Below are 23,651 nucleotides of genomic sequence, written 5' to 3' on the forward strand. Positions count from 1 at the left end.
ACCACAGACAGGGAGACGTCGAGATGGAGGACAGAGGGGAACTGACCTCCAGCTCCAGAATGTAAAACTTCTACATTTTCTTGATGGATATTCTTTTCTATTTCTGCATCTTGTGCATTCTGCTTGAACAACACCAACTCTGCTGCTCTGTTGCGTCTTTGTTTGTGTGCAGGAGTAGACTTGGGTGTTATTTTAGGGCCTTCATGGTTCTAGTGGTCGCGCTGGACGCTGTGTTCATGGGTCTGGAAACAGACCGTGAACTTAAAGCTGCGTATTCAGCGTTGTTCGAGGTGAGTGAACTGAAGAAATTCCACGTAACCTAATTTTACAACATTTATATAGATGAGAGAGGGAAGGAGGGCAGAGAGCATGTATGTATGTATGTGTGTGTGTGTGTGTGAGAGAGACTGGATCACAGTGCGTTTATTGTGCTTAATCTGTTCCTCAGGGGGCTGATGTGTTTTACCTGGTGGTCTTCATCTTGGAGTTCATGGTGAAGGTGTACACGGAGCCGTGCGGTTTCTGGGGAAGTGGAGCCAACATCTGCAACACCGGGTTCCTGCTGCTGTCGCTGATCTCCAGGGCAGACGGGTCATACTGGGTCTTCCGGATCCTCAGGGCTTTCCGGATCCTGAGAATCGTCTTTATCATCCCCAGTATCCAGGTAAAGTGCATGATGGGAATGAGGGGTAGACAGTAGAAAGTTACTCAAACAAAAGCAGAATAACCTCGGGAGGTGTTTAAATGAGGTGTCCACAAACATTTGGACATAAAGTGTATAATAGCGCTTGTTTTCCACAATTCTAGGTTATTGATTGTTATCACGTGCCATTAAAAAAACAGAAGACACATTTCCGATACTCTAACGTTATGATGTGCTGTTTTCCAGGACCTGGTCTTGATCCTGTTCCAAGGCCTGAAGACGGCCGCGTACGTGACGGCCATGATTTTCTTCATCTTGCTCGTCTTTGCCGTCGCCGGAGTGCAGCATTTCGGAACCGCGGACCCCGAGAACTGGGGGGATATGGGTGTTGCGTTGCTCTCCACCTTGAGCGTAGTCACAGTGAGTCAAACACAGCCGCATTTACAGATACTGAACATCCAGAAAATACACACGTCTACATACGCTCACGGAGCACATTATTAGGAGCCAACTTGGACATCTGCTCATTCATGCCAGAAATGTACACGCACGCACTAGGCAAGAGACTTTTACACTCGCCTTTTCACAACAATCCACACATTTCACATTAGTTCATTTAGGGGATGAACTTTATTTCCACCATTATTACCATTAACGTTATTGCTCTATTGTAGATTTCAGGCTGGCTGGAACACCAGGACAGACTTCATAGTCTAGGGATTGCCTACAGCGAGCTGTTTTTCATCATCCTGATCCTGATAGGCAACTTCATGTTCCTTAACATGTTCACGGGATTGGTCATGGTAAGTCTCTCTTTTGTGGAGTTCTTTGACTTGTCTTTTACAGTCATTTGTTGTCTAGAACGTCTAAGGTCCAGATACCCAGATTAAGCCAAAGCATAGACAGAAGAGCCTTTTTAACAGTGAAGCATCAGTGATGATGCAGTTTAGTTCAAGACGATTCACTGTCATCTTAGAATATTCTAAATGAAAACATGCTCTTTAATGCTTGAGGCGTCGAACACATCGTTGGAGGAGAAGAAGAGTCTTTCAAAGGGTTTTTTTTTTTTTTGTTCCGAAACTAATCGTATGTTCTGAGAAAAGTAGCTTTAGTCTTTATCATCATTCATGAACTGTTTATTCTCTCTAATTTCAAACAGCAAACATCTAAGCAAATAAAGATGCAGAAGATGGAAGAGGAAGATCTGCAGAAAAAGAGGATGCAGAGAAAGCGAAAGGAGCAGCTGCTTCAGAGTCCGGTAAGTCATTCAGTCATTGAGCTGAAATTTTTTTTTTTAAATCCTTTCCACAAGTGTTTCTTTTCTACAATGATGTGTCTAAACTGTAGCGCTGTTTCCATCTCCTACAGGCAGAGTATTTTCACCAGCTCAGACTGAAATATCAACAGTCTGACAGCGCTGACTTCCTCGAACCGAAAGAGGTCTGCACGAGCTTGACGTGGATCAACCTGTATCTGACCACGTTAGAGAAGCAGGAGGAAGACATGAGAAAGTAGGCAATTGGAGAGCGCACGCACACACACACACACACACACTCATTCAGGTTTAATAGATGTTTTGTTTTTTTAAAGTGAGGATTTGTTTGGATCTTTGATATTTTAGGAGGTAAAACTGTATCTATTCTATTATAGTGATCTGATAAAACAGTGGAAATGAACTCTGAACAATACAACACCAGATAAACTGCACTAGATGTGTAAATTACCCCACAACCCTGCACCCACTCTGCTCTGATAGAATACATCCATGTTTATACACTCCAACCCCCTCACTCTGATAGGTTGTAGGCATGTTTATAACCCCGCCCACCTCAATGCATCCATTTATTAATCATCTTTACAGTGTGATAAAAAAAAAACTACATCACCTCCAGCCCGTGTAGATGTGTGACTTTATGGTGCTAACATTATCATGTGTGTGTGTGTAGGCTGAAGCAGATCTCTGACGATGCTCTTCGTATCCAGCGTGAACTCCTGGAGCTGGACTTGGAAGAGCAGCGAGGAAGAGCAGCGAGGAATGTCCCTGCTGGATCAAAGCCAGGACTCCAGAAACGCAAAGCTAAAAGCGCTTGGCGTTTGGTAATGGCTGCAAAAAAGTTTGCTAAACAACACCGTAGCAAACGCCACTGAAGCAGCAGCAGCATCTTCTTAACAAATCCCGTAGAACAGCATAGAACCATGTGACACAGCTCAAGTTCCACCAACATTGTCACCAAGCAGCTTTAAAGAGCATAGCAACCACGTACAACTGCATAGCAATGATGTGAAACAGCGGAGCAATACCCTAGCGAGCGCATTCCATCCACTTCTGAGACCAAAGCAACTGCTTGGCAACAGCATTGCAACTGCCTCTGGGTGAGTGTAATGTGACCTCACTAGCGGGTAAGGAGCTATGAGCTGGTGCGGAAGGTTGAGAGATAGCAGCTGTATATAGTATATAGTTCTGTTCGCCTTCGCTCGCAGTTTAGGCTGAAGGCTCTGGACATTGAGGGTCTGTCTTGGCTGACACGCCTCTTCAATGTAGCATGAATCCTGGGAGCAGTGTCTCTGGATTGGCGAACCGGGGTAGTGGTTCCCAGCCTCTCTGAGAAAGTCTTTTCCAGGGTACCTCCAGGATTTGATCCTGCCCGTGGAACAGCAGACCAGCTCTTCGCTCTCCGTCAGGTAGTTGAAGGAACATGAGGATTTGCCGCCCCGGTCTTCATGCGTTTTCTACGCTTGGAGAAAGCTTATGATCGTGTTCCCCGAAACATCCTGCGGGAGGAGCTCCAGGAGCACGGGCTTGGCGGGTTTGCTAACGCGAGCCGCTCGTTCCTCGTACTCCCGGTGTCGGAGCTGTGTCTGCCTGGCTTCCACGTGCGGAGGCCTTCGGCGTGCGCTTGAACTGTTTACCGGGCATCAGCGACTTTGGATTAGACCCCGAGGATGACCCAGGACCCGCTGGATGGATTGTATTTCCTGGCTGGCCTGGAAGCATCTAGGGGTCCTGAAGAGGAGCTGGTAGAAGTGCCTGGGGACAGGGATGCCTGGGTGGCTTTGCTTGCCCTATTGCCTCTGCGGTCCTAAATTTGACTAAGCGGATCAGAAGATGAGAATAAGGAATCACAGATCTAATTCATGTGATTCATTCACAATACTTCTGGGCAGTATTAGGCTCTCGTCTATGTGTCCCTTAGTTATTTCTTTCATTGCATGCTTTTGTTGCGTGGTTTTGCTCTCCCGTGTCAACCAAAGGAGGATGGTTCCCCCTGTGAGTCTTGGTTCCTCTCAAGGTTTCTTCCTCTCCATCTGAGGGAGTTTTTCCTTGCCACTGTCGCCGTTGGCTTGCTCGCTTGGGGCTTGGACCCGGATGTCTGCTGATTTGTGACAATGCTTGTGCAGCTCTTAATGGCCTAACGACCGCATGGCAACCACCAAGAAACACCCTCGCAACCACATAGAAACACCAAAGCAGTTACAGAACCACCACCTAGGAATTGTTTCAGGAATTCCAGGAATTCTTTAGGAATCACTCAGTCACTATATTTATTAAAATTCAGTTATTGGACCATGAGGAACTGAAGGAAAATCGAGTGCCTTTTAGTCTTATTAATAGAACTCAAAATCATTATTAAAGACATTCTTACCATGTCAGTACCATGCTTACGGATTATAGGGAGTAAAGGGTCAATCCCGGGTCTGTTATTATTGAATCTTCTTATGCTGCCGCTGGGTTAAAATAGTCCGGAAGCATGGTATCGACTTTAATTGCTATGCTAACGACACCTGTACTTCCAACAAGACCATTTGTCTCCAGAACAGAACAGACTGTCTTAAAGACATAAAGAACTGGATGCCCCACAACTTACGGTTTGCTTAATCCAGGTAAAACAGAGGTATTACTTATTGATTCAAAGATGGGTAAATCTATTTATATTGCTCTAAATTTAGATGGATTCTCAGTCATAACCAGCACTACTGTAAGACACTTTAAATTCTGTCTATCTATCTTCTTTGACAGGAGGTACATCAGTCTATTCAAACTCCAAAACACTTCTTCATTTTCTCCTTTCTTTTCTCTCCCCATGTGCCGAGCTGCTCCCTGCTAGCTGCTGACGCCAGACCATTTGTGGTTGGATCCTCCTGCCTACCCATGGGATCCTGTCCTGCTGTATAACCCCCCCCCAAATCGTGTTGCTGCTCTCCTCCTGACCCCTTGTATTTTTCCCTCCTTTCTGTTTTCTTTCTCTCTCTTTTCCATGTAACGAGATGCTCAGTTCCAACTGTTCCATCCCGGTACCGCCAGACCTGGCTCTCCACCACCCTGCTGCCTGATGTGCTGCTCAGGGGCCCAGCATTGATCCCTCCTCACCTCACTGCATGACGATGCAGTGACTATGAAATAAATTTGAATTGAACTGAAAGGAGAATTGAGTTGTGTAAGGTCTTGGCTTTGGGTTTGTTCTTCAGCTGGGTTCATGTACACTGATATCAGTAAACACCGATTGTGGTGTTAGCTCAATAATGCTGGGAGAGTCTGCAATAGGCAGACACATGTTTGTGGTAAATATGAACACATTTCATCAATGCTCAAGCTATTACTTTACTGTAAATCTGTAGTGATGAAGTAGATCTAATATGGTAGTCCTGCGAGTCTCGAAAAAGTTCAAATAATGAAAGTAAAAATGTAAATACTTGGGTTCTTTGACTCACAAACTGAAAACAGGCTGATATTAAATAGTCATTTTACTCTCTTTAAACTCTCTGATTTATGATCTCACCAAACAGTTTATTAGGAACACCTCATGCAGTTCTCTTTATCAGCAGTGCAGGGTATAAAATCATGTAAAGACAGGCCAGCGGCTTCAGGTAATGTTCGTATCAACCTTCCCAATGAGGAGGAGTACTAAAAGTAATCTTTGTGATTTTCAGCATAGTGTGGTTGTGTTGGGGCTAAATGGGCTGGTTTTTGAGTTATTCTAGAACTGAGGAGATTTTCATGTGCAACAGTCTCTAGAGCTCACTCAGATTGGTGTGATAAAGAAAACCCATCCAGTGAGTCGCAGTTCTACAGATGGATACACACCTTGTTGAGGAGCTGAAGACTACAGTACAACTTTGTACAAGTGTGTGGAGCAGAAAAGCCTCTCAAACCGCACAACACGCTGAACTGTGAGGCAGATGCACTACAACAGCAGACGAGCGTGTCGGCTTCTACTTCTGACAGACACATAAAGCAGGCTTAGACCAGACTATCTACCAGACTATGGAGTTTGACATGTTTCAAATGTGGACGATTAAAAAACAAGTACATCATCCTGAGGGGCACACACCAAACATCCCTGCAATGTGCTGCATCATCATGCTTGTGTATTGATTTAGCTGTTTGTGCTCGGTCAGTCCGTTAAAAATAATAATAATAAATAAATAGACATAGATGACTCGATGCAAGAACGTTTATTCAAACAAGGCTACACTCAGGAAGAGGCAGCAAAGGTACAGTGACAAAGTAACGTGGGCAAAGCCAAGACACACACCTGAGGCCGGAGGGAATCCTGGAGCTAGGCTAGCGTACCGGGACTGAGAGGGAGGCGCAACGATAACCAAGACCTACAGGCAGCGCCTGGGGAAACTGGGGGAGAGCAAAGCTGCGCTCGTCAGGCGCTAGGGAACTTACGTGACGCGAGACCGAGAGCTGAGAGATCAGCTGCAGAACCCAAAAGGCAAAGACAAAACAGAGCTGGTAACGAGGCTCGCCCACGAACGGTACTACTAACGTGAACCTGCATAGAGAGGAAGCCTCTCTGAAGACCTCGTGGACTCTTGAACTCTGCCGCACTCGGTTAGCTCGGTTTACTTTCTGCAACCAGCACCACGAATACATCCACTTCTCGCCAAAGAGCGCCTAGCGCTCGCCCCTTATATACACCTCAGCCTCAGGTGAACCGTGTTACCAGAACAATGAGCATCAATCGAGCGCACCTGACATTAGCCAAAGTACGCGAAGTTAGACACGAACGTAAATACCAGAATAAGAGTCCTCATGAGAGTCTGCGGGCGCGGCGACGCGGACATGACAGCTGGGCGTTCAGGAACAGTATGTTGGCCTCAATTTCATCTGAGTGAGAACAAGACAAACAATTCGGCTCAAACAGAAAAAAGCATTTATTCATCCACTATAGTAAAGACAGTCAGCAGGAAAATAGATCTAAATAAAGCTACATCTTTGCTCAAACTTCGCTAGGGAGTATAGGTGTGCGTCTGCAACTGGGGGGGTGGGGGTCCGTACATGTGGGTGTAGGGGTGTGTACGTGTATGCATGTGTGTGTATTCGCGTGTGTTTCCGAACGCGCGCGTCTGGCGCGCCGAGAACAAAGGAGAGGTGTGAGGAGCGGCGGAGCTTTAGCGACTCTCTTTTGTAACCCAATGATGTGTGAATGATCTCAAAAGGTGCGAGGCTTCATCCAACTCACGTGGCAGAGTGGAACAAAAGCCAAGCCCTCGGAGGGAGATTTAAACACACGGGATGGCGAGAAGAATCCACGAGCAATAGTAACCACGCAGCTCAGGCTAGAGAAGCGCGTCCACAGCTCCGCGAGGGGATCTAGCAGTGAGTTGGTCTAAAATAAGGCTTCTTAAGGGTCAGAGTCCCTTTAGATCAAAGCTCACCAAAGTCATTCGAAATCAAATGCTACAACCAAGTTAGTCGCGTGAGATAGGAGGACAAGAAAAGGAGAAGATCGCAAAAGTAACTCGTGTGCCCGCGAGGAGAGCGCGAGACAACAGGGCTGATCAAACGCTGTACTTCCTTTAATCTAATCAGCGTAAACAACAACAACAATCCTACAATCTAGTGGATCACTGTTTCCAAGAGCACCAACATCCAATAATCTACTGAGTGCCTCCAACACCGCCCCGATTCACAGTCTTACTTTTAGGGGAGAGTCCGGCTCGCAGCTCGAGGAATTTCTCGTCTCCTGAAGGTCTCAGGCGTGCGGTCCGTAGTCGGAGGTTAAATCCCTGATCCCTCGTAGTTTGTCCCGGGGATGATTCTGGAGCTCCGGCCGTCAGCGATGTTCCGAGGTCAGCTGTTTTGGTGACAGATGAGGAAACTTGGCTAGCATCCAACACAATAAGTGGCCCCCTTCTCTTGCGGCTACCACCAAGTGGGCGACGTGCCAGAAAAAGGGAACAATGGGTGGTCGAGGGATTTAAAGGTTTCACCTGGGTGACGTAGTACTGTAGGTACGCCCGGTTCTGTACAGTATCGGAAGGGAGCCCCCTATCTGTGGAGGCAGAGCACTGACACGTTTAAAATGTCTGGATTATTTGCACGTTATGATCCAGCTCGTCAGGAGCCGGTCCACGGTTTACGAGCTAAATGCACAGCTGCCTGCGTTTGCTAGAGACAGGCCCATTTTCCTAAAACAACAAACAAAAGCCCATTGCTCCTAAATTCCACGCCGGAGTTGGAACAACTACTCTACAGACGCTGGTAACACACTGCTCAGAGAACACTGCACGCTTTAGAGGAGAAGCCTGCGTGTTTTCCCTGCTGCAGCCTGGTGTAGAGCTCCGTACATCAACATGGACCTCAGGGTTTACAGTAGTTCTATGTAAAAATGCAATAGATCTAATTGCTGTTCGTTGTCCATAGCAACACAAAGTACAGCAACATAACTATTATACAGGAGATGTAGAACATGGACTTTAAAGGGACTTGAAAGATGTGCAGCTCTTCCTCCAGGGGGAATTGTTGCTCATCTGTCTGGGACGCCGGGACTGGGGAGAAGAATTCGAGTGATTGCACAAAGAAATGGAGTTGTTGTTTTGTGGGCTGGTTCTTCAGCAGAGTGTGATGTAGAAATGAAAGGGTGGTTTATAGCTGTGCAGCACACAGTTCAGCCTCGGGCGATTCCGAGCCGCCGCCCACATACGGCCCAAATAACGACTTCCGCCTCGTTTGGTTCACGTGTTTTGTTCTTTTCATGTGTATCGGTTCGTGATTCATGTTTGGTTCATTGTGTCGATTCAGTGTCTCGTTTCATGTTCACGTGTTTCGCCTGAGGCTGGGGGTACTTCAGGAGCCTCGACGCTTCGTTCGAGGTCGAGAATTGCGTGTTTGGAAGCTTGGGTAGCCCGAGAGGTTCCCGTTACTGCTCACGGTGTGTGTTTAGGCCAGCTTCGGCTCGACTCCCTCGTTCGCGAGCTGGCCACCCGGCCGTTCAAGGATTCAGCAAGGCTCGCTCGCCGAGATAGACCCGCGCTCACGCAGCAGTGCCAGGTTTGGTCGGCCTAGACGTTTTTTGATTCTGCAGCTGGTCCCTCAGCTCTCTTCCCCCTCTTATTAGTAGCCTCAGCGCCGGTCCAGCGCGTCGCTAGTTCTCCCCTGGTTAGCCCAGGCTCTGCCTGCAGGTTCTCGTTAGTTTCCCCCGCCCCCCATTTGCCCGCCCCTCTCACAAGCTCAGCTCCCAGAGTCCCCCAGTCTCAGGTGTGTTTTGTTGTCGCCCTCTGGTTTGTCAGGTTTGTGTTGTGTTCACATGTGTTGCCCTGTAGCTGCTGCTGCTGCTTTTGCCTTATTTTGCCCCCTTGTATCATCTTGGGTTGTGTTAATAAACTACGTGCATTGGACCCATTTCTGCGAGTGTTCTTTGTGTCCGGCCTAACCTGCCATGACAGACCCCCAATACTGAACAGGGGCAATCAAATGATGCTTCTTCCACTGCCTCTTACTAGGAGTGGAGTTGCTTGGACATTCAAAGCTAAAAAGAATGTACCATAGTCAACTTATTTACACAGAAAAGTGCACATAACGGCCGTAAAATGGCACCGAATGCAAAAAAGGGCAAAAAAGATGGAGAAACCACCAAATGTGTAAAAACGCATAAGGTGCGACAAACGCACAAACCACGCTGCCAGAAAGTTACAAAAACGCACAGAATGCATTAAAACACATGTAGGGAAGTCCCTGGTAGTTGACTCCTCAGCAGCCCACACACAATAGAGATGGTCACTGAGCATGTTACTTACCTGGTGATCCTGGGAGAACGAGAACGCTGGTGAGTGGGTCTTCTTCTAGGAGGCGACAAGATCCGTGGTTAACCTAGAGTGGGGAAGAGACACAACCAGTAACCCCAGGATAGTGCAAATAGTTATCGTTGCTTATCTTACCGGTATACATCAACATAGCCATAAACAAGACGTGTAAATAATACTGGTATAGAAGAGCGTAAATACTGTCTGTATGTTATCGTTCGTATCGTCATTGTTTATGTGATGACCCCTGTAGTAGACACAGCTAACATGCTTCAAGCGTACCCGTTGTAAATGATTGATCATGTAAGCTTATGTACTTGTGTCATTTAGAATCTGCTGAATCCTTGCCAGATCTAACCCTCTCTTTATTCCTGATGTGAAGACCCGCAGGGAGAGCTGTTATGGCAAAGCTCAGTTCTGTGGGGTGTTCAGAAAGGTTCTGAGACTATACGATAGGTCTCTAATCATTAAATGAATGGATGAGAGTAAGTGTAAAGATCATCACTCTTTATGTTTATTAAACACAACAAAGACAGGCTTCCAACTCCAGTAACACTACATAGGTGATTTAGGTGAAAATATTATATATAACTATTTCATAAAATATAATTGGCCATAAATTGCAACTTATTAAAAGATGACATTTACAACAATATCTTAAAAAAAAAAAAAAAAAGCTAAATGAATGAATTTAAATGTGTGATATTTGATATTTACCTTCTATAAGACGTGCTATCTGTATTCAAGTCAATGTATCTGTATTCAAAAGTCTACATTTATTATATTTGTGTGTAAAATTGTTATAGTTTGTGTGAAATACTGTTACCGTTCCCCTGACAACCCTTTTGATCGTCATACTGAATCAAATGAAGTGCTTTAGAGTGAATCGCCATGAAGCAGTGTCACCATTCTCACAGCTGAGCGCGTTCTGGCCAGTGTGATGTCATAATGGTTCTGATTCTGGTCGTCATGGTGATGTGAATAAAAAGCCTGCGTCAAGGCTGGAAGACCACAGACAGGGAGACGTCGAGATGGAGGACAGAGGGGAACTGACCTCCAGCTCCAGAATGTAAAACTTCTACATTTTCTTGATGGATATTCTTTTCTATTTCTGCATCTTGTGCATTCTGCTTGAACAACACCAACTCTGCTGCTCTGTTGCGTCTTTGTTTGTGTGCAGGAGTAGACTTGGGTGTTATTTTAGGGCCTTCATGGTTCTAGTGGTCGCGCTGGACGCTGTGTTCATGGGTCTGGAAACAGACCGAGAACTTAAAGCTGCGTATTCAGCGTTGTTCGAGGTGAGTGAACTGAAGAAATTCCACGTAACCTAATTTTACAGCATTTATATAGATGAGAGAGGGAAGGAGGGCAGAGAGCATGTATGTATGTGTGTGTGTGTGTGTGTGTGAGAGAGACTGGATCACGGTGCGTTTATTGTGCTTAATCTGTTCCTCAGGGGGCTGATGTGTTTTACCTGGTGGTCTTCATCTTGGAGTTCATGGTGAAGGTGTACACGGAGCCGTGCGGTTTCTGGGGAAGTGGAGCCAACATCTGCAACACCGGGTTCCTGCTGCTGTCGCTGATCTCCAGGGCAGACGGGTCATACTGGGTCTTCCGGATCCTCAGGGCTTTCCGGATCCTGAGAATCGTCTTTATCATCCCCAGTATCCAGGTAAAGTGCATGATGGGAATGAGGGGTAGACAGTAGAAAGTTACTCAAACAAAAGCAGAATAACCTCGGGAGGTGTTTAAATGAGGTGTCCACAAACATTTGGACATAAAGTGTATAATAGCGCTTGTTTTCCACAATTCTAGGTTATTGATTGTTATCACGTGCCATTAAGAAAACAGAAGACACATTTCCGATACTCTAACGTTATGATGTGCTGTTTTCCAGGACCTGGTCTTGATCCTGTTCCAAGGCCTGAAGACGGCCGCGTATGTGACGGCCATGATTTTCTTCATCTTGCTCGTCTTTGCCGTCGCCGGAGTGCAGCATTTCGGAACCGCGGACCCCGAGAACTGGGGGGATATGGGTGTTGCGTTGCTCTCCACCTTGAGCGTAGTCACAGTGAGTCAAACACAGCCGCATTTACAGATACTGAACATCCAGAAAATACACACGTCTACATACGCTCACGGAGCACATTATTAGGAGCCAACTTGGACATCTGCTCATTCATGCCAGAAATGTACACGCACGCACTAGGCAAGAGACTTTCACACTCGCCTTTTCACAACAATCCACACATTTCACATTAGTTCAATTAGGGGATGAACTTTATTTCCACCATTATTACCATTAACGTTATTGCTCTATTGTAGATTTCAGGCTGGCTGGAACACCAGGACAGACTTCATAGTCTAGGGATTGCCTACAGCGAGCTGTTTTTCATCATCCTGATCCTGATAGGCAACTTCATGTTCCTTAACATGTTCACGGGATTGGTCATGGTAAGTCTCTCTTTTGTGGAGTTCTTGTGGACTTGTCTTTTACAGTCATTTGTTGTCTAGAACGTCTAAAGTCCAGATACCCAGATTAAGCCAAAGCATAGACAGAAGAGCCTTTTTAACAGTGAAGCATCAGTGATGATGCAGTTTAGTTCAAGACGATTCACTGTCATCTTAGAATATTCTGAGTGAAAACATGCTCTTTAAAGCTTGAGGCGTCGAACGCATCGTTAGAGAAGAAGAGTCTTTCAAAGGGGTTTTTTTTTTGTTCCGAAACGAATCGTATGTTCTGAGAAAAGTAGCTTTAGTCTTTATCATCATTCATGAACTGTTTATTCTCTCTAATTTCAAACAGCAAACATCTAAGCAAATAAAGATGCAGAAGATGGAAGAGGAAGATCTGCAGAAAAAGAGGATGCAGAGAAAACGAAAGGAGCAGCTGCTTCAGAGTCCGGTAAGTCATTCAGTCATTGAGCTGAAATTTTTTTTTTAAATCCTTTCCACAAGTGTTTCTTTTCTACAATGATGTGTCTAAACTGTAGCGCTGTTTCCATCTCCTACAGGCAGAGTATTTTCACCAGCTCAGACTGAAATATCAACAGTCTGACAGGGTTGACTTCCTCGAACCGAAAGAGGTCTGCACGAGCTTGACGTGGATCAACCTGTATCTGACCACGTTAGAGAAGCAGGAGGAAGACATGAGAAAGTAGGCAATTGGAGAGCACACACACACACACACACTCATTCAGGTTTAATAGATGTTTTGTTTTTTTAAAGTGATTTGTTTGGATCTTTGATATTTTAGGAGGTAAAACTGTCTCTATTCTATTATAGTGATCTGATAAAACAGTAGAAATGAACTCTGAACAATACAACACCAGATAAACTGCACTAGATGTGTAAATTACCCCACAACCCTGCACCCACTCTGCTCTGATAGAATACATCCATGTTTATACACTCCAACCCCCTCACTCTGATAGGTTGTAGGCATGTTTATAACCCCGCCCACCTCAATGCATCCATTTATTAATCATCTTTACAGTGTGATAAAAAAAAAACTACATCACCTCCAGCCCGTGTAGATGTGTGACTTTATGGTGCTAACATTATCATGTGTGTGTGTGTGTGTGTAGGCTGAAGCAGATCTCTGACGATGCTCTTCGTATCCAGCGTGAACTCCTGGAGCTGGACTTGGAAGAGCAGCGAGGAAGAGCAGCGAGGAATGTCCCTGCTGGATCAAAGCCAGGACTCCAGAAACGCAAAGCTAAAAGCGCTTGGCGTTTGGTAATGGCTGCAAAAAAGTTTGCTAAACAACACCGTAGCAAACGCCACTGAAGCAGCAGCAGCATCTTCTTAACAAATCCCGTAGAACAGCATAGAACCATGTGACACAGCTCAAGTTCCACCAACATTGTCACCAAGCAGCTTTAAAGAGCATAGCAACCACGTACAACTGCATAGCAATGATGTGAAACAGCAGAGCAATACCCTAGCGAGCGCATTCCATCCACTTCTGAGACCAAAGCAACTGCTTGGCAACAGCATTGCAACTGCCTCTTGGTGAGTGTAATGTGACCTCACTAGCGGGTAAGGAGCTATGAGCTGGTGCGGAAGGTTGAGAGATAGCAGCTGTATATAGCATTTAGTTCTGTTCGCCTTCGCTCGCAGTCTAGGCTGAAGGCTCTGGACATTGAGGGTCTGTCTTGGCTGACACGCCTCTTCAATGTAGCATGAATCCTGGGAGCAGTGTCTCTGGATTGGCGAACCGGGGTAGTGGTTCCCAGCCTCTCTGAGAAAGTCTTTTCCAGGGTACCTCCAGGATTTGATCCTGCCCGTGGAACAGCAGACCAGCTCTTCGCTCTCCGTCAGGTAGTTGAAGGAACATGAGGATTTGCCGCCCCGGTCTTCATGCGTTTTCTACGCTTGGAGAAGGCTTATGATCGTGTTCCCCAAAACATCCTGCGGGAGGAGCTCCAGGAGCACGGGCTTGGCGGGTTTGCTAACGCGAGCCGCTCGTTCCTCGTACTCCCGGTGTCGGAGCTGTGTCTGCCTGGCTTCCACGTGCGGAGGCCTTCGGCGTGCGCTTGAACTGTTTACCGGGCATCAGCGACTTTGGATGAGACCCCGAGGATGACCCAGGGCCCGCTGGATGGATTGTATTTCCTGGCTGGCCTGGAAGCATCTAGGGGTCCTGTAGAGGAGCTGGTAGAAGTGCCTGGGGACAGGGATGCCTGGGTGGCTTTGCTTGCCCTATTGCCTCTGCGGTCCTAAATTGGACTAAGCGGGTCAGAAGATGAGAATAAGGAATCACAGATCTAATTCATGTGATTCATTCACAATACTTCTGGGCAGTATTAGGCTCTCGTCTATGTGTCCCTTAGTTATTTCTTTCATTGCATGCTTTTGTTGCGTGGTTTTGCTCTCCCGTGTCAACCAAAGGAGGATGGTTCCCCCTGTGAGTCTTGGTTCCTCTCAAGGTTTCTTCCTCTCCATCTGAGGGAGTTTTTCCTTGCCACTGTCGCCGTTGGCTTGCTCGCTTGGGGCTTGGACCCGGATGTCTGCTGATTTGTGACAATGCTTGTGCAGCTCTTAATGGCCTAACGACCGCATGGCAACCACCAAGAAACACCCTTGCAACCACATAGAAACACCAAAGCAGTTACAGAACCACCACCTAGGAATTGTTTCAGGAATTCCAGGAATTCTTTAGGAATCACTCAGTCACTATATTTATTAAAATTCAGTTATTGGACCATGAGGAACTGAAGGAAAATCGAGTGCCTTTTAGTCTTATTAATAGAACTCAAAATCATTATTAAAGACATTCTTACCATGTCAGTACCATGCTTACGGATTATAGGGAGTAAAGGGTCAATCCCGGGTCTGTTATTATTGAATCTTCTTATGCTGCCGCTGGGTTAAAATAGTCCGGAAGCATGGTATCGACTTTAATTGCTATGCTAACGACACCTGTACTTCCAACAAGACCATTTGTCTCCAGAACAGAACAGACTGTCTTAAAGACATAAAGAACTGGATGCCCCACAACTTACGGTTTGCTTAATCCAGGTAAAACAGAGGTATTACTTATTGATTCAAAGATGGGTAAATCTATTTATATTGCTCTAAATTTAGATGGATTCTCAGTCATAACCAGCACTACTGTAAGACACTTTAAATTCTGTCTATCTAATCTACTTCTTTTACAGGAGGTACATCAGTCTATTCAAACTCCAAAACACTTCTTCATTTTCTCCTTTCTTTTCTCTCCCCATGGGCCGAGCTGCTCCCTGCTAGCTGCTGACGCCAGACCATTTGTGGTTGGATGCTCCTGCCTACCCATGGGATCCTGTCCTGCTGTATAACCCCACAAATCGTGTTGCCGCTCTCCTCCTGACCCCTTCTGTTTTTCCCTCCTTTCTGTTTTCTTTCTCTCTCTTTTCCATGTAATGAGATGCTCAGTTCCAACTGTTCCATCCCGGTACCGCCAGACCTGGCTCTCCACCACCCTGCTGCCTGATGTGCTGCTCAGGGGCCCAGCATTGATCCCTCCTCACCTCACTGCATGACGATGCAGTGACTATGAAATAAATTTGAATTGAACTGAAAGGAGAATTGAGTTGTGTAAGGTCTTGGCTTTGGGTTTGTTCTTCAGCTGGGTTCATGTACACTGATATCAGTAAACACCGATTGTGGTGTTAGCTCAATAATGCTGGGAGAGTCTGCAATAGGCAGACATGTTTGTGGTAAATATGAACACATTTCATCAATGCTCAAGCTATTACTTTACTGTAAATCTGTAGTGATGAAGTAGATCTAATATGGTAGTCCTGCGAGTCTCGAAAAAGTTCAAATAATGAAAGTAAAAATGTAAATACTTGGGTTCTTTGACTCACAAACTGAAAACAGGCTGATATTAAATAGTCATTTTACTCTCTTTAAACATCTGATTTATGATCTCACCAAACAGTTTATTAGGAACACCTCATGCAGTTCTCTTTATCAGCAGTGCAGGGTATAAAATCATGTAAAGGCAGGCCAGCGGCTTCAGGTAATGTTCGTATCAACCTTCCAAATGAGGAGTAGTAATAAAAGTAATCTTTGTGATTTTCAGCATAGTGTGGTTGTGTTGGGGCTAAATGGGCTGGTTTTTGAGTTATTCTAGAACTGAGGAGATTTTCATGTGCAACAGTCTCTAGAGCTCACTCAGATTGGTGCAATAAAGAAAACCCATCCAGTGAGTCGCAGTTCTACAGATGGATACACACCTTGTTGAGGAGCTGAAGACTACAGTACAACTTTGTACAAGTGTGTTGAGCAGAAAAGCCTCTCAAACCGCACAACACGCTGAACTGTGAGGCAGATGCACTACAACAGCAGACGAGCGTGTCGGCTTCCACTTCTGACAGACACATAAAGCAGGCTTAGACCAGACTATCTACCAGACTATGGAGTTTGACATGTTTCAAATGTGGACGATTAAAAAACAAGTACATCATCCTGAGGGGCACACACCAAACATCCCTGCAATGTGCTGCATCATCATGCTTGTGTATTGATTTAGCTGTTTGTGCTCGTTCAGTCCGTTAATAATAATAATAAATAAATAGACATAGATGACTCGATGCAAGAACGTTTATTCAAACAAGGCTACACTCAGGAAGAGGCAGCAAAGGTACAGTGACAAAGTAACGTGGGCAAAGCCAAGACACACACCTGAGGCCGGAGGGAATCCTGGAGCTAGGCTAGCGTACCGGGACTGAGAGGGAGGCGCAACGATAACCAAGACCTACAGGCAGCGCCTGGGGAAACTGGGGGAGAGCAAAGCTGCGCTCGTCAGGCGCTAGGGAACTTACGTGACGCGAGACCGAGAGCTGAGAGATCAGCTGCAGAACCCAAAAGGCAAAGGCAAAACAGAGCTGGTAACGAGGCTCGCCCACGAACGGTACTACTAACGTGAACCTGCATAGAGAGGAAGCCTCTCTGAAGACCTCGTGGACTCTTGAACTCTGCCGCACTCGGTTAGCTCGGTTTACTTTCTGCAACCAGCACCACGAATACATCCACTTCTCGCCAAAGAGCGCCTAGCGCTCGCCCCTTATATACACCTCAGCCTCAGGTGAACCGTGCTAACAGAACAATGAGCATCAATCGAGCGCACCTGACATTAGCCAAAGTACGCGAAGTTAGACACGAACGTAAATACCAGAATAAGAGTCCTCATGAGAGTCTGCGGGCGCGGCGACGCGGACATGACAGCTGGGCGTTCAGGAACAGTATGTTGGCCTCAATTTCATCTGAGTGAGAACAAGACAAACAATTCGGCTCAAACAGAAAAAAGCATTTATTCATCCACTATAGTAAAGACAGTCAGGTGTGCGTCTGCAACTGGGGGGGTGGGGGTCCGTACATGTGGGTGTAGGAGTGTGTACGTGTATGCATGTGTGTGTATTCGCGTGTATTTACGAACGCGCGCGTCTGGCGCGCCGAGAACAAAGGAGAGGTGTGAGGAGCGGCGGAGCTTTAGCGACTCTCTTTTGTAACCCAATGATGTGTGAATGATCTCAAAAGGTGCGAGGCTTCATCCAACTCACGTGGCAGAGTGGAACAAAAGCCAAGCCCTCGGAGGGAGATTTAAACACACGGGATGGCGAGAAGAATCCACGAGCAATAGTAACCACGCAGCTCAGGCTAGAGAAGCGCGTCCACAGCTCCGCGAGGGGATCTAGCAGTGAGTTGGTCTAAAATAAGGCTTCTTAAGGATCAGAGTCCCTTTAGATCAAAGCTCACCAAAGTCATTCGAAATCAAATGCTACAACCAAGTTAGTCGCGTGAGATAGGAGGACAAGAAAAGGAGAAGATCGCAAAAGTAACTCGTGTGCCCGCGAGGAGAGCGCGAGACAACAGGGCTGATCAAACGCTGTACTTCCTTTAATCTAATCAGCGTAAACAACAACAACAATCCTACAATCTAGTGGATCACTGTTTCCAAGAGCACCAACATCCAATAATCTACTGAGTGCCTCCAACACCGCCCCGATTCACAGTCTTACTTTTAGGGGAGAGTCCGGCTCGCAGCTCGAGGAATTTCTCGTCTCCTGAAGGTCTCAGGCGTGCGGTCCGTAGTCGGAGGTTAAATCCCGGATCCCTCGTAGTTTGTCCCGGGGATGATTCTGGAGCTCCGGCCGTCAGCGATGTTCCGAGGTCAGCTGTTTTGGTGACAGATGAGGAAACTTGGCTAGCATCCAACACAATAAGTGGCCCCCTTCTCTTGCGGCTACCACCAAGTGGGCGACGTGCCAGAAAAAGGGAACAATGGGTGGTCGAGGGATTTAAAGGTTTCACCTGGGTGACGTAGTACTGTAGGTACGCCCGGTTCTGTACAGTATCGGAAGGGAGCCCCCTATCTGTGGAGGCAGAGCACTGACACGTTTAAAATGTCTGGATTATTTGCACGTTATGATCCAGCTCGTCAGGAGCCGGTCCACGGTTTACGAGCTAAATGCACAGCTGCCTGCGTTTGCTAGAGACAGGCCCATTTTCCTAAAACAACAAACAAAAGCCCATTGCTCCTAAACTACACGCCGGAGTTGGAACAACTACTCTACAGACGCTGGTAACACACTGCTCAGAGAACACTGCACGCTTTAGAGGAGAAGCCTGCGTGTTTTCCCTGCTGCAGCCTGGTGTAGAGCTCCGTACATCAACATGGACCTCAGGGTTTACAGTAGTTGTATGTAAAAATGTAATAGATCTAATTGCTGTTCGTTGTCCATAGCAACACAAAGTACAGCAACATAACTATTATACAGGAAATGTAGAACATGGACTTTAAAGGGACTTGAAAGATGTGCAGCTCTTCCTCCAGGGGGAATTGTTGCTCATCTGTCTGGGACGCCGGGACTGGGGAGAAGAATTCGAGTGATTGCACAAAGAAATGGAGTTGTTGTTTTGTGGGCTGGTTCTTCAGCAGAGTGTGATGTAGAAATGAAAGGGTGGTTTATAGCTGTGCAGCACACAGTTCAGCCTCGGGCGATTCCGAGCCGCCGCCCACATACGGCCCAAATAACGACTTCCGCCTCGTTTGGTTCACGTGTTTTGTTCTTTTCATGTGTATCGGTTCGTGATTCATGTTTGGTTCATTGTGTCGATTCAGTGTCTCGTTTCATGTTCACGTGTTTCGCCTGAGGCTGGGGGTACTTCAGGAGCCTCGACGCTTCGTTCGAGGTCGAGAATTGCGTGTTTGGAAGCTTGGGTAGCCCGAGAGGTTCCCGTTACTGCTCACGGTGTGTGTTTAGGCCAGCTTCGGCTCGACTCCCTCGTTCGCGAGCTGGCCACCCGGCCGTTCAAGGATTCAGCAAGGCTCGCTCGCCGAGATAGACCCGCGCTCACGCAGCAGTGCCAGGTTTGGTCGGCCTAGACGTTTTTTGATTCTGCAGCTGGTCCCTCAGCTCTCTTCCCCCTCTTATTAGTAGCCTCAGCGCCGGTCCAGCGCGTCGCTAGTTCTCCCCTGGTTAGCCCAGGCTCTGCCTGCAGGTTCTCGTTAGTTTCCCCCCGCCCCCCATTCGCCCGCCCCTCTCACAAGCTCAGCTCCCAGAGTCCCCCAGTCTCAGGTGTGTTTTGTTGTCGGCCTCTGGTTTGTCAGGTTTGTGTTGTGTTCACATGTGTTGCCCTGTAGCTGCTGCTGCTGCTTTTGCCTTATTTTGCCCCCTTGTATCATCTTGGGTTGTGTTAATAAACTACGTGCATTGGACCCATTTCTGCGAGTGTTCTTTGTGTCCGGCCTAACCTGCCATGACAGACCCCCAATACTGAACAGGGGCAATCAAATGATGCTTCTTCCACTGCCTCTTACTAGGAGTGGAGTTGCTTGGACATTCAAAGCTAAAAAGAATGTACCATAGTCAACTTATTTACACAGAAAAGTGCACATAACGGCCGTAAAATGGCACCGAATGCAAAAAAGGGCAAAAAAGATGGAGAAACCACCAAATGTGTAAAAACGCATAAGGTGCGACAAACGCACAAACCACGCTGCCAGAAAGTTACAAAAACGCACAGAATGCATTAAAACACATGTAGGGAAGTCCCTGGTAGTTGACTCCTCAGCAGCCCACACACAATAGAGATGGTCACTGAGCATGTTACTTACCTGGTGATCCTGGGAGAACGAGAACGCTGGTGAGTGGGTCTTCTTCTAGGAGGCGACAAGATCCGTGGTTAACCTAGAGTGGGGAAGAGACACAACCAGTAACCCCAGGATAGTGCAAATAGTTATCGTTGCTTATCTTACCGGTATACATCAACATAGCCATAAACAAGACGTGTAAATAATACTGGTATAGAAGAGCGTAAATACTGTCTGTATGTTATCGTTCGTATCGTCATTGTTTATGTGATGACCCCTGTAGTAGACACAGCTAACATGCTTCAAGCGTACCCGTTGTAAATGATTGATCATGTAAGCTTATGTACTTGTGTCGTTTAGAATCTGCTGAATCCTTGCCAGATCTAACCCTCTCTTTATTCCTGATGTGAAGACCCGCAGGGAGAGCTGTTATGGCAAAGCTCAGTTCTGTGGGGTGTTCAGAAAGGTTCTGAGACTATACGATAGGTCTCTAATCATTAAATGAATGGATGAGAGTAAGTGTAAAGATCATCACTCTTTATGTTTATTAAACACAACAAAGACAGGCTTCCAACTCCAGTAACACTACATAGGTGATTTAGGTGAAAATATTATATATAACTATTTCATAAAATATAATTGGCCATAAATTGCAACTTATTAAAAGATGACATTTACAACAATATCTTAAAAAAAAAAAAAAAAAGCTAAATGAATGAATTTAAATGTGTGATATTTGATATTTACCTTCTATAAGACGTGCTATCTGTATTCAAGTCAATGTATCTGTATTCAAAAGTCTACATTTATTATATTTGTGTGTAAAATTGTTATAGTTTGTGTGAAATACTGTTACCGTTCCCCTGACAACCCTTTTGATCGTCATACTGAATCAAATGAAGTGCTTTAGAGTGAATCGCCATGAAGCAGTGTCACCATTCTCACAGCTGAGCGCGTTCTGGCCAGTGTGATGTCATAATGGTTCTGATTCTGGTCGTCATGGTGATGTGAATAAAAAGCCTGCGTCAAGGCTGGAAGACCACAGACAGGGAGACGTCGAGATGGAGGACAGAGGGGAACTGACCTCCAGCTCCAGAATGTAAAACTTCTACATTTTCTTGATGGATATTCTTTTCTATTTCTGCATCTTGTGCATTCTGCTTGAACAACACCAACTCTGCTGCTCTGTTGCGTCTTTGTTTGTGTGCAGGAGTAGACTTGGGTGTTATTTTAGGGCCTTCATGGTTCTAGTGGTCGCGCTGGACGCTGTGTTCATGGGTCTGGAAACAGACCGAGAACTTAAAGCTGCGTATTCAGCGTTGTTCGAGGTGAGTGAACTGAAGAAATTCCACGTAACCTAATTTTACAGCATTTATATAGATGAGAGAGGGAAGGAGGGCAGAGAGCATGTATGTATGTGTGTGTGTGTGTGTGTGTGAGAGAGACTGGATCACGGTGCGTTTATTGTGCTTAATCTGTTCCTCAGGGGGCTGATGTGTTTTACCTGGTGGTCTTCATCTTGGAGTTCATGGTGAAGGTGTACACGGAGCCGTGCGGTTTCTGGGGAAGTGGAGCCAACATCTGCAACACCGGGTTCCTGCTGCTGTCGCTGATCTCCAGGGCAGACGGGTCATACTGGGTCTTCCGGATCCTCAGGGCTTTCCGGATCCTGAGAATCGTCTTTATCATCCCCAGTATCCAGGTAAAGTGCATGATGGGAATGAGGGGTAGACAGTAGAAAGTTACTCAAACAAAAGCAGAATAACCTCGGGAGGTGTTTAAATGAGGTGTCCACAAACATTTGGACATAAAGTGTATAATAGCGCTTGTTTTCCACAATTCTAGGTTATTGATTGTTATCACGTGCCATTAAGAAAACAGAAGACACATTTCCGATACTCTAACGTTATGATGTGCTGTTTTCCAGGACCTGGTCTTGATCCTGTTCCAAGGCCTGAAGACGGCCGCGTATGTGACGGCCATGATTTTCTTCATCTTGCTCGTCTTTGCCGTCGCCGGAGTGCAGCATTTCGGAACCGCGGACCCCGAGAACTGGGGGGATATGGGTGTTGCGTTGCTCTCCACCTTGAGCGTAGTCACAGTGAGTCAAACACAGCCGCATTTACAGATACTGAACATCCAGAAAATACACACGTCTACATACGCTCACGGAGCACATTATTAGGAGCCAACTTGGACATCTGCTCATTCATGCCAGAAATGTACACGCACGCACTAGGCAAGAGACTTTCACACTCGCCTTTTCACAACAATCCACACATTTCACATTAGTTCAATTAGGGGATGAACTTTATTTCCACCATTATTACCATTAACGTTATTGCTCTATTGTAGATTTCAGGCTGGCTGGAACACCAGGACAGACTTCATAGTCTAGGGATTGCCTACAGCGAGCTGTTTTTCATCATCCTGATCCTGATAGGCAACTTCATGTTCCTTAACATGTTCACGGGATTGGTCATGGTAAGTCTCTCTTTTGTGGAGTTCTTGTGGACTTGTCTTTTACAGTCATTTGTTGTCTAGAACGTCTAAAGTCCAGATACCCAGATTAAGCCAAAGCATAGACAGAAGAGCCTTTTTAACAGTGAAGCATCAGTGATGATGCAGTTTAGTTCAAGACGATTCACTGTCATCTTAGAATATTCTGAGTGAAAACATGCTCTTTAAAGCTTGAGGCGTCGAACGCATCGTTAGAGAAGAAGAGTCTTTCAAAGGGGTTTTTTTTTTGTTCCGAAACGAATCGTATGTTCTGAGAAAAGTAGCTTTAGTCTTTATCATCATTCATGAACTGTTTATTCTCTCTAATTTCAAACAGCAAACATCTAAGCAAATAAAGATGCAGAAGATGGAAGAGGAAGATCTGCAGAAAAAGAGGATGCAGAGAAAACGAAAGGAGCAGCTGCTTCAGAGTCCGGTAAGTCATTCAGTCATTGAGCTGAAATTTTTTTTTTAAATCCTTTCCACAAGTGTTTCTTTTCTACAATGATGTGTCTAAACTGTAGCGCTGTTTCCATCTCCTACAGGCAGAGTATTTTCACCAGCTCAGACTGAAATATCAACAGTCTGACAGGGTTGACTTCCTCGAACCGAAAGAGGTCTGCACGAGCTTGACGTGGATCAACCTGTATCTGACCACGTTAGAGAAGCAGGAGGAAGACATGAGAAAGTAGGCAATTGGAGAGCACACACACACACACACACTCATTCAGGTTTAATAGATGTTTTGTTTTTTTAAAGTGATTTGTTTGGATCTTTGATATTTTAGGAGGTAAAACTGTCTCTATTCTATTATAGTGATCTGATAAAACAGTAGAAATGAACTCTGAACAATACAACACCAGATAAACTGCACTAGATGTGTAAATTACCCCA

At 45.9% G+C, this 23,651-nt stretch overlaps 3 protein-coding genes across 3 annotated transcripts; all 3 read left to right on the forward strand.

The window, feature by feature from the left end:
* LOC140542381 (cation channel sperm-associated protein 3-like) lies at window positions 1–2,158 on the forward strand. The gene is made up of 7 exons (XM_072665330.1): window positions 1–61; window positions 173–290; window positions 449–664; window positions 890–1,063; window positions 1,318–1,446; window positions 1,803–1,901; window positions 2,012–2,158. Exons 1-7 carry the CDS (start codon window positions 24–26, stop codon window positions 2,156–2,158), a joined length of 921 nt encoding a protein of 306 aa, XP_072521431.1. The 5' UTR covers window positions 1–23.
* Window positions 2,159–10,684: 8,526 nt separating this feature from the next.
* On the forward strand, window positions 10,685–12,837 carry LOC140542382 (cation channel sperm-associated protein 3-like). The gene is made up of 7 exons (XM_072665332.1): window positions 10,685–10,745; window positions 10,857–10,974; window positions 11,133–11,348; window positions 11,574–11,747; window positions 12,002–12,130; window positions 12,483–12,581; window positions 12,691–12,837. Exons 1-7 carry the CDS (start codon window positions 10,708–10,710, stop codon window positions 12,835–12,837), a joined length of 921 nt encoding a protein of 306 aa, XP_072521433.1. The 5' UTR covers window positions 10,685–10,707.
* An 8,459-nt stretch (window positions 12,838–21,296) lies between these two features.
* On the forward strand, window positions 21,297–23,449 carry LOC140542383 (cation channel sperm-associated protein 3-like). Its single transcript, XM_072665333.1, has 7 exons — window positions 21,297–21,357; window positions 21,469–21,586; window positions 21,745–21,960; window positions 22,186–22,359; window positions 22,614–22,742; window positions 23,095–23,193; window positions 23,303–23,449. Exons 1-7 carry the CDS (start codon window positions 21,320–21,322, stop codon window positions 23,447–23,449), a joined length of 921 nt encoding a protein of 306 aa, XP_072521434.1. The 5' UTR covers window positions 21,297–21,319.
* The last annotated feature ends 202 nt before the right edge of the window (window positions 23,450–23,651 follow it).

The sequence above is a fragment of the Salminus brasiliensis genome, chromosome 20 (assembly GCF_030463535.1).
Source record: "Salminus brasiliensis chromosome 20, fSalBra1.hap2, whole genome shotgun sequence".
Lineage (NCBI taxonomy): Eukaryota > Metazoa > Chordata > Actinopteri > Characiformes > Bryconidae > Salminus > Salminus brasiliensis.